This window comes from Eptesicus fuscus, chromosome 22, assembly GCF_027574615.1.
Source record: "Eptesicus fuscus isolate TK198812 chromosome 22, DD_ASM_mEF_20220401, whole genome shotgun sequence".
Lineage (NCBI taxonomy): Eukaryota > Metazoa > Chordata > Mammalia > Chiroptera > Vespertilionidae > Eptesicus > Eptesicus fuscus.
Window position 1 is genome coordinate 13,075,831 of NC_072494.1, and position 10,678 is coordinate 13,086,508.

The following is a 10,678-nucleotide window of genomic DNA, read 5'->3' on the forward strand; positions in this document are numbered from 1 at the left end:
GGCAGGCAGGTGGGGGCAGTGGGAGTGAGCACCAGGGGAGGTGCGGCTCAAATGGGACGAGCCCCCAGCCCGGGGCGGATGCGGTGCCCAACTTGATGTGGCCCTCCAGCTTCTCGGGTAAGTGCCCCCGCCTCCTGTCCCACGGCTGCAACTGCCCTTCTCCATAGCGTTCGTTCGTTCGCAGGAGAAAAAAGGCCAGACCCCTGCCGGTCAAGGCTAGAGGGTTTGCAGCCCCACCTCCATCGCACCCCCCAGGTAACCATTGATGCTGGCCCCGCAGGACTTTTGTGGGAAAACTAAGATGTCCCAAGTGCCCCTGGGGGCAAGGACTCCAAGGAGACCTCCGTTCAGCTCCCCAGGGCTCGCTCTCTCTCTCTCTCCCCCTGAGAAGGGTCTTCCCACCCAGCAAGCAGTGGGGATATTCCAGAAATCTTTCCTCTAGGAGTCCCCTCCCCACACAGGTCCCCATGCCTCAGTGAGGTCTGCGTGAAAGAGGCTATCCAGGCGCAGATGTGTTCTGGACGGCCACAGGGAGACAAGAAAGCACCCACTCCTTGAGGGGATGGCGCCCCAGACCCCAGCCCATTTAAGGAGAGAGGAAAAGTGGTTTCTGACACCGATTTCTCCCTGCAAAGTGGCCGGAAGCCAGTCCTGTAGCCATGGAAATGGGCAAGGGAAGTCCGTGATTAAATTAGCCACCTTATAAATAAAGAAAACGGATTGGCCCCAGGTCCCGCAGCCCCGGGCCCAGGAGGCTTTGGGAGCGAAGAGGGAACAGGCGGCAGAGGGAAGGAGGGAAGGAGGGAAGGAGGGAAGGAGGGAAGGGGGGAAGGAGGGAAGGAGGGAAGCTGGGCTGCACGCTTCACTGCACTTTTGCTGAGTGCAGAGCGAGAGGGATGAGCAGGAACTGCGGCGGCGGCGGTGACAAAGTGCTAGCTGCCAGGTGGACTTCCCAGAACAGGCACAGGGAGAATGAGAAAGGCTGGAGCGTCGCGTAGCAGGCCATCGATACCTGTGGGGTTGGCATAGGGGCAGAGAGGAGACTGGTCAGCAGCCCTTGCCCGCCCCGTGCCCGCCCCATGCCATTCTTTCTCAGGCTCAAGCCTCAGGATAGTGTCCTACATCCCTCTCCTGTTTGGGCCTCTTTCTTCAGTTTTCCAATTCCTGCACGTCTGAAGTAGCCACAGGACAGCCACCACAGCCACCCTTCTAGAGGGGAGTGTGGAGTGGGAAGGAAAGGAGAAGGAACCATACCACCTCTCACTAGTCGACTGCCTCTCCTGAGTCCCGCGTGGGAGAAAGTGAGGCGGGTGGTAGCAAGCTAACCCTGTGAGGGCCGGACAGCCTGAAGCCTGGCAGCCCAGAGGTGGCCAGGATCTGCAGCCAGAAAGAAACCCGGGCATCCTGCCTCCGTCTGGCCATCCCTTGCCAATCCCAAGCCCTCCCCTCCCTGGGGGTCCCTGTCGGCATTGAACAGGGTGTCAGGGGCTCTCATCACCTCCTTCTCCGTCACCTCAGTCGGTGCCCAGTGGCCACTGCAATCACAGCCTTCCTGACTGTGTCCACACCCCTGGCACCCAGAAACCCACTTTAAGTGAACGGCTGTGCACGCAGCCTGTGCCCAGAGGTCTGCTGTGCCGGCCAAGGGCTGCCTCGCTCCCCACCCACCTGTCTGAGCAGGTGCTGTGCCCCCGTACTTCTCCCTGTCTCCCTGGCTCGCAATCTGTCCCTTGCGTATTGCTCAGGCAGCTGAAGCCAAAAGGGACGAGAGTCTTCCCTCAGATCCACACACTGGACTTGGATCAAAGCACCATGAAGAAGGGGCCTAAGAGAAGCTTAAGTCTGAGGACCAAGCAACAAAACTCCAAACGTGGGCATCTCTAGGGTCCCTCACATACCCCAACTTCATCTATCGGGGAGGCGGGGCTGCCCTTGGGGTTCTTAGGAGGGGTTCAAGTGGGCCCTGTGTCCTGTGCCACAGCTAATGTGCCGCTTGGCTGTGGTCCACACAGCATTCCGGGGAGAGTGGATCTCGCTAGTCCAGGGCCTCAGGCTCTGTGCCAGCCTAAAGGAGGGCAGAGAGGCAGTCAGTGGAGGCTGGGGGGCTGCGGCTTGCACAGTTCCCAGCTTTGGGCGACGGACTCATGGTAAGGCCTCTCTCCAATCAGGATCCAAGGCTATGAGCCCCCTGAGCCTTCAACAAAGCTACAGGCAGATAATATGGGAGGAGGGGGTGGAGAGAGAGGGACAGAGCAAAGCTTGGGAAGAGCAGAGAAGGGACCTGAAGCGTTCCTGGATCTCACAGGTATAGAGAAAAACCCAAAAGCCCGTGACAGGGAGACTCAAAGTTGCCTCCTGCAGCTTCCTATCCCAGTCCAGTCCCATAAAACTTCCCCACAGAAATCAGTTTTTTTAAAAAATATATTTTTATTGATTTCAGAGAGGACAGGAGAGGGAGAGAGAGATAGAAACATCAATGATGAGAGAGAATCATTGATGGGCTGCCTCCTGCAGGCCCCCAATGGGGATCGAGCACGCAACTCAAGGCATGTGCCCTGACTGGGAATCGAACCGTGACTTCCTGGTTCATAGGTCGGTGCTCAGCCACGGAGCCACACCAACTGGGCCAGGATTCAGTCTTGACTAGTTTGGCCTGCAGGCACCCAGGACCAGGAGGAAGGGAAAGTAGAGCTTCCCCAAAGGGGAGCCCCCAGGAGGTACACACCAGAATTCCTCCTGGTCGGTGCCCCACTTACGGACAGTTCTGAGTTGGTGGCTCTCTCTCTCTCTTCCTTTCTTCTCTCTCTCTCTCTCACTCTCTCTCTCTCTCTCTCTCTCTCTCTCTCTCCGCCTCCTTCTCTCTCTCTCTCCCCTAAGGAGGTCCAGGGAAGCCCAGGGTCACCATCATCTGAAGCCACTTTCCAAAAAGGGCCATGTCATCATCTGTTCCAGGACTGAAGAGGGGATGGCTGCAGCCGCAGTAGCTCCAAAGCGAGCCTGGCCCCCGTGGCCGCCTCTCCTGTTCCTGCTCCTCCTGCCCGCAGGGAGCAGTGGCGGCTGCCCTGCCGTGTGTGACTGCACCTCCCAGCCCCGGGCGGTGCTCTGTGCCCGCCGGCGGCTGGAGGCCGTGCCCGGGGGCCTCCCACTGGACACTGAGCTCCTGGACCTGAGTGGGAACCGTCTGTGGGGGCTGCAGCAGGGGATGCTCTCTCGCCTGGGCCTGCTCCGGGAACTGGACCTCAGCTACAACCAGCTGTCCAGCCTGGAGCCCGGGGCCTTCCACGGCCTGCAGAGCCTGCTCACCCTGAGACTGCAGGGCAATCGGCTGCGGATCGTGGGGCCTGGGGTCTTCGCGGGCCTGCCCGCCCTCACCGTGCTGGACCTCCGCCTCAACCAGATTGTCCTCTTCCTTGACGGAGCTTTTGGGGACCTGGGCAGCCTCCAGCAACTGGAGGTTGGGGACAACCACCTGGTGTTTGTGGCTCCGGGGGCCTTCGCAGGGCTGGCCAAGCTGAGCGCCCTCACCCTGGAGCGCTGCAACCTCAGCACGGTGCCTGGCCCGGCCCTGGCCCGGCTCCCGGAACTAGTGTCCCTGCGGCTTCGAGAACTGGACATCGGGAGGCTGCCGGCGGGGGCGCTCCAGGGGCTGGGGCAGCTCAAGGAGCTGGAGATCCACCACTGGCCGGCTCTGGAGGCCCTGGAGCCCGGGAGCCTGGCCGGGCTCAATCTGAGCAGCCTGGCCATCACCCGCTGCAATCTGAGCTCCGTGCCCTTCCAGGCGCTGCACCACCTGAGCTTCCTCCGGGTCCTGGATCTCTCCCAGAACCCCATCTCGGCCATCCCAGCCCGAAGGCTCAGCCCGCTGGTGCGGCTGCAGGAGCTTCGGCTGTCAGGGGCCTGCCTCACCTCCATCGCCGCCCATGCCTTCCACGGCCTGACCGCCTTCCACCGCCTGGACGTGGCGGATAATGCCCTTCAGACGCTCGAGGAAACGGCCTTCCCTTCTCCAGACAAACTGGTCACCCTGAAGCTGTCTGGCAACCCCCTGACCTGTGACTGCCGCCTCCTCTGGCTGCTCCGGCTCCGCCGCCGCCTGGACTTCGGGTCGTCGCCGCCTGCCTGCGCGGGCCCCCGGCATGTCCAGGGGAAGAGCCTGAGGGAGTTCTCAGACATCCTCCCTCCAGGGCACTTCACCTGCCAACCAGCCCTGATCCAGAAGTCCGGGCCTCGCTGGGTCATCGCGGAGGAGGGGGGACGCGCTGTCTTCTCCTGCTCTGGGGATGGAGACCCGGCCCCCACCGTCTCCTGGATGAGGCCTCCGGGGGCCTGGCTGGGGAGGGCTGGGAGAGTCCGGGTGCTCGAGGACGGGACGCTGGAGATCCGCTCGGTGCAGCTGCGGGATAGAGGGGCCTATGTCTGTGTGGTCAGCAACGTCGCGGGGAATGACTCCCTGAGGACCTGGCTGGAAGTGATCCAATCTGAGCCACCGAATGGCACTCTCTTTGACCCCAACATCACCACGCCAGGGGTCCCGGGGCCCTTCTTCCTGGACAGCAGAGGGGTAGCTATGGTGCTGGCAGTGGGCTTCCTCCCCTTCCTCACCTCCGTGACCCTCTGCTTTGGCCTCATTGCCCTCTGGAGCAAGGGCAAAGGTCGGGTCAAGCATCACATGACCTTTGACTTTGTGGCACCTCGGCCCTCCGTGGAGAAGAACTCCGGGGGGAACCGGGTCACTGCCAAGCTCTTCTGACCTTTCCTTTCTCTCTGGGGACCCAGCCAAGCCAGCTTCAGATACCAAAGGGGAAGGAACCACGGCCACTCGGGCCAGAACCCAGTCCCAAGCAGCCCAGGTCTCCCAGGCCTCCTGCCTGCACCATGCCCCCGGCTATGGCACCGCCGGTTAGTCTGCCTCGTGCTGCTGCAGTCTGAGGATGGCATTGTCATCTCTTCCCTGCGGGCCCCAGGGAGCTGGCGTGGAGACCCTGTCGTCAGCCCAGCCCTCGCCCCACAATACACAAAGCAGGAAATATAACCAAGGCTCCAGGCTGCTATCTACCCATCAGGCTTTCTTTACACACACTCACAGGCTTCAATAAGCAATAGCAATGGCCAACCACAGCTGTGAGATTACTCCAGAGGGAAGTGCCATTTGCTTCTTGGAGTCTCTGCTCCTCAACCCGGTGGTCTCCCCCTCTTTCTCCTCCATCCCCGCCCCCAGGCAGAAGGAAAGAGGACCAAGGACCTCAGCTGAGGAGAAGAGGAGGTGAGTGTGGGATGGGGGAGGACAGACCACACCCTGGCACTGTGTCCGCATGAGCCTCCACCTCCGGCCTCTGTCTGTCATATCATTAAACCTGCTGCCCCACGGCCCTGACAGTAGCAGCCCAGACTAAATGTGATCTCTGGCGTTTTCTTTACTTCAGACTTTTCCTGCCCCTTATTCCTGTCAAATCTCCCCCGTCCTCTCCTTCCTGCCCACTGAGCATGTAACCCAATAGCCTTGCCTAAATTTAATAAACAGGGGTTTATGCAAAAGGTGACCAGCCAGGTCTGGGGAGGGCAGCGCTCCTAAACCATTTCCGTTTTAACCCTTTAACATACTCTCCATCTCTGGGGTGGGCGGGGCAATCCTCCACCTCCCAAGGGGTCCCTTTGCAAAATTCCAATCCAGGACACCCAGCTCCGACCCTCCCTCCTCATTCTCGTTGGGATCTCCCTCTCATTCCCATGTCCCAGATCCCTACTGCCCTTCAGGGAAGGCAAGAGGGGAACTCCTAGAAAATGACTAACAAAAGCAAAACCTGCCCTTGTCAAGGGAGAGAGACCCAGAACACAGCAGGACTGGGCTTGGAGGGACAGGGAGGAGGGGCTGCGAGCTGTAGTGAAAAGTAGAGGTAGCCCTAACTGGTTTGGCTCAGCGGATAGAGCGTCGGCCTGCGGACTCAAAGGTCCCAGGTTCGATTCCGGTCAAGGGCATGTACCTTGATTGCGGGCACATCCCCAGCAGGGGGTGTGCAGGAGGCAGCTGATTGATGTTTCTCTCTCATCGATGTTTCTAACTCTCTCTCTCCTCTCCCTTCCTCTCTGTAAAAAATCAATAAAACGTTTAAAAGAAAGAAAGAAAAGTAGCGGTAGGGGCAGCTGCAGGAAAGCCTCCAGGTTCCCTTCACTGCCCTCCGCAGTCCCCCGCGTCGGTCCAGGCCCGGATGAGTGCAGCCCCAGCGGGAGGCTGTCTCCGGAGTGAGGTCACTGTCAGACAGAGACCTCTGATGCAGAGGCGGGGCGGGAGCCGAGATGCTGTCAGCCTCTGAGTGTGCTTCAAATGGAGGGCAAAGCGGAGCCAGGAAAAGTAGAGATGCTGAGAGCTCAAGGGACAGCAGCCGAGACAGGGGAAGAGAGAAGGGAGAGAAAAGGAGCAGGGAGGAGGGGCCAAGAGGGGAGAGTCACGGCCCTGGCCAGCCTCTCCGCAGCAGCATCTGCAGGGCGTCCACCCCAGGAGCCCCCACCACCCTCACCACCCACACAGCACCGTGAGCCTCCCAGCTGATTCCTGCTGTGCCGCCCCTGTCCCGCGGAGACCACTCATTACAGCCCCCAAGGAGGGCGAGGAGCCGGCACCACCAGGACACAGGGGGACTCAACCGCCAGGAGAGCTCCTCAGTGGGGCAGAGGTGAATGTGAGAACCCGCAGTTTGGAGACTGAAGCTGGAGAATCAACCATCTTCAGAAATGGGTATCCTTGAGCCTCCAACCCTTACCCCCACCATGCACACAATTCTCTTCGCATCCCAACAACCTCCCTCTCCAGCTCGTGAGACCCCAGAACGGCTTCCTTCCGGGTCGCAGCCCTGTCCCTCCTTTCCAAGTTCTCCACCAGCATCTGATTAGGTTGGGAGCAGGGGGGCAAGTGGGGGGGAGGTGTCAGGTGCTAGTGTTTCTCACTCGAGTTGAGTTGCCTACTCTGCAATGCAGAGGAGAGCGGAAGCCGCACTGCTGTCAGAGCAGCCCCCTGAGGCGGTGGGGACACGGCACAGATGGCGTGTCTGGAGCAGGAGGTGTTGCTGCCTGTATCCCAGAGGCTCCAGGGCAGCCCAACAGAAATAGAATGCGAGTCTCAGGTGTAAGTTCAAATTTTCTAATGTCACATTTAAAAGCAAAAAGAAACACACACAAATTATTTTAATACTATACATTTTATTTACCCTAATTTACCCAGACTATTATTTCAACATATTATCAATATAAACATTAGTGATGAACTATTTCACATTGTCTTGTCATATTAGATCTTTGACAAGTGTACATTTCACATTACAGCACATTCCAATTCAATCAGTAAATTTTCACCAGAAATATCTAATCTGTATTTAGGTTTCATAAAATTCACTGTTGAAAAATTTGATTTACACATCCAACCTGTCCCAAACATATTAAAAGTTTTACAATAACAAAATCAAGAATTGGTTTTCACACTTACATGAATTAAAATTGAATAAATGTATAATTCCACTCCTGAGTTGCACTAGTCACACACTTTTTTAAATTGGTTTCAGAGAGGAAGGGAAAGGGAGAGAGATAGAATCATCACTGATGAGAGAGAATCATTGATTGGCTGCCTCCTGCACACCCCTTATTGGGGATTGAGCCCACAACCCGGGCATGTGCCCTTGATCAGAATCGAACCTGGGACCCTTCAGTCCCCAGGCCAATGCTCTATCCACTGAGCGAAATCAGCCAGGGCCCACTAGCTATCTTTTAAGTGGCCATTGTGTTGGACAGCACAGCTCCAATCACTACATCTCTGAGCACAGACTAGGACCTTCTGGGCAGAGATGGGCAAGTACCGCTCAAGAAACACATTGGAGCCGGGGGTGGGGGGAATGGAGTGGCCCTCCCCGCACCCCTCCCCCCCACTGCCATCCCTTATTCTTCGTAACTGCTTTCCAGAGACCTGGGAGGAGTGAAGTCCCCTTAATGCAGCAAGGTTACTCAGATGAGCACTTCCACTGCCTATACAATCAGCAAACCAGTCCCCATCACACCTGTCTGGGAAGGCTGCTCAGGTGTGACTGTGTTGACTGGTGTGTGTGTGTGTGTGTGTGTGTGTGTGTGAGAGAGAGAGAGAGAGAGAGAGAGAGAGACGACAAGTGTGTGTAGCAGCCAGGGACACAGGTGGCTGTGTGCATGTGTGTGCATGTGCAGCAATGTTATTCATGGTCCACATCTTTGGGATAATCAGTGGAGCTCTCCCCAGGGTGGAGAGAGGAGAAAAATAACATTTATTGAGGGCCTATTCTGTCAGTGACTTTATCTTTGCTTTCTTATTTAATCCTCACATCAATCCTATAAGACTGATGTGAGGCTCTTAGCTGATCATGGAACTAAAGGTCCAATAGATTGAGTAACGTGCTCGAGTACACAGGGCCAGTTAGCGAGGGAGCTGCATTTGAACTCGGGGCTGACTCAAAACCCAAATGCCTCCACCAAACTGCGATGCTGCTCTAGTCACCGCATGTTCCTGTAACTCTTCCCCGGGGCCTCTCCGCTGCAGGACTGACCTGTGAGAAAGGCAAAATCCAGGGTCATCTTCCACCCCACTAGCTCTCAACAACTTTTTTAGGGGGGGGGGGGCTGGGGTCAACTGTTAGTCCTCACTTCCTTCAGTAACTGTAATGCGACTGATTCAGGAGCTGAGGGTTGGTTGGTTTTTCCTCTTTCTTCTCAGTCACCTCTCCCAGGTCCTTGCTGCCTCTTTCCCAGGGACCAGCAGAGAGCAGCAGGAATTCCAGGGATCAGATGGACTGAACTGCAATGCCTGGGTGGCAGGGGCAGAGCCTCTCATGATTAAAACAGGGGCTTCAGACTCCCTAGGTCCTTTTCTGGGTTCTAACCTCAACCTCTTCGGTTACAGAGAGGCTGCTCAGGAATTTCTTGTATGGTGGAACAATCTGTGAGCTGTTTCAGCCTTGAGGGGGATTTGACTCTGCCCGCCTTCTGCCTACCCCTGCTTGACCGAACCTGCCGGAGGTCATTCCATCCACCCTCCCTCAACGCCTCCCCCCACTTCCGTTTCAGACAGGGCGTCACCTATGCTGAGAGACACTGGGACCCAGAGATACGCTGGCAGTATTTCAGAGCTCCCCATGTTGGTTCCTGATATATTTTCATTTCTCTATTCCCTTCGCTGTGCTGGGTCCCTGATCAAAGGGTGAGAAGCCTGTCAACCTTTTTGGAGTCACGGATCCCTCTGAGAATACCCGGTGCAAGCTATGAAGAAACATGTTTATACATTGTCCACAGTCATCCTGAAGCCATCACAGAACCTCTGCTGTGACAAGCCCCAGGTGGCAGGGGGAGGGCTTAGGCGGCCTGTGCGCCCCAGGGACCATTAGAGGCAAGGAGAAAAGGCTGGGAAGACTGTCAAACATCAGAAAGTTTGGTGACAAATTGCATAAGCGTGTTGATCGGAGAGAAAATTCGTAGTAGAACTTCCATGGAAGGCAATATGCAATTCTATCTATACCAATATCCTGTTAATCATTTCTGGTGGAATGAAAATGAGAAAAATCTTCATGGGAGGAAAGGAATTTGCAAAAGGGCATCTATCCAAGTGGGACAAAAACAACAATTCTCTGACCTAGTATTTGCAGTCCCAAGTATTTATTATACAGATATGTGCCAAATAGACTTGGGTATCAATATAATAATAAAGTATGGTTGAACAGATCAGTATATCCCTCAGGCTTACTATGAAACTTTCCTATGAGGCAGACACGTACGTACTGCTATGGAAAGACATCTAGACTCTATTGCAAAATAGTATGTATAATAGGTTATCAACTGGTTAGATAGTATATATGCATGTTTAGAATATCTTGTGAAAATTCACAAAAACCTGGTAATATTGGTTGCTTCTGAGGGAAAGAAGATGTGTTCACTTGTAATAGCCTTTATTCCTTTTGAATTCTGTAGACTGTGCCTGTGTTACTTATTCAAAACACGTATGCCTTTTTAAATGAATGCAAACGAAAAACTGAGTCTCAAAGGTATCTCTCTAGCTGACCAAAGATAGAATCTTGCGTTCATTCAACGTTTATCACGCGCCAGGCACTGTGATAGAAGCTAGTGCGAAAGACCTCCGCCTTCCAAGGGGCGCCCACCCCCTGGTCCCTGGAGTGAGTCCTAGTGCCGGGCAGGGGCTGGGCTGGGAGGGGCGCAGGGGCTGCGCTGGGCTGGGAGGGGCGCAGGGGCAGGGCTGGGAGGGGGGCAGGGGCTGGGCTGGGAGGGGGGCAGGGGCTGGGCTGGGAGAGGGGGCAGGGGCTGGGAGGGGCGCAGGGGCTGCGCTGGGAGGGGCGCAGGGGCTGCGCTGGGAGGGGGGCAGGGGCTGCGCTGGGAGGGGCGCAGGGGCAGGGCTGGGAGGGGCGCAGGGGCTGCGCTGGGAGTGGGGCAGGGGCTGGGCTGGGAGGGGCGCAGGGGCTGCGCTGGGAGTGGGGCAGGGGCTGGGCTGGGAGGGGCGCAGGGCCGCCCGCGAGGCTGCCGGAGAAGCTACCCGCGCGCAGAGGCCGGAGCGGGGCCAACGGTCCCTAACGGTCCAGGACCCGGACGGGAATGCATTTTTCCAAAGCAAACCGCGGCTTTCAGAAACCCACCCCCTTTCTCCTCCCGCACAGAAACGGGC

General features: G+C 56.8%; 1 protein-coding gene across 1 annotated transcript; it reads left to right on the forward strand.

The window, feature by feature from the left end:
- The first annotated feature begins 2,965 nt into the window (after positions 1-2,965).
- LINGO4 (leucine rich repeat and Ig domain containing 4) lies at positions 2,966-4,750 on the forward strand. Its single transcript, XM_054712229.1, has one exon. The coding sequence runs from the start codon at positions 2,966-2,968 to the stop codon at positions 4,748-4,750; it is 1,785 nt and encodes a 594-aa protein (XP_054568204.1).
- The last annotated feature ends 5,928 nt before the right edge of the window (positions 4,751-10,678 follow it).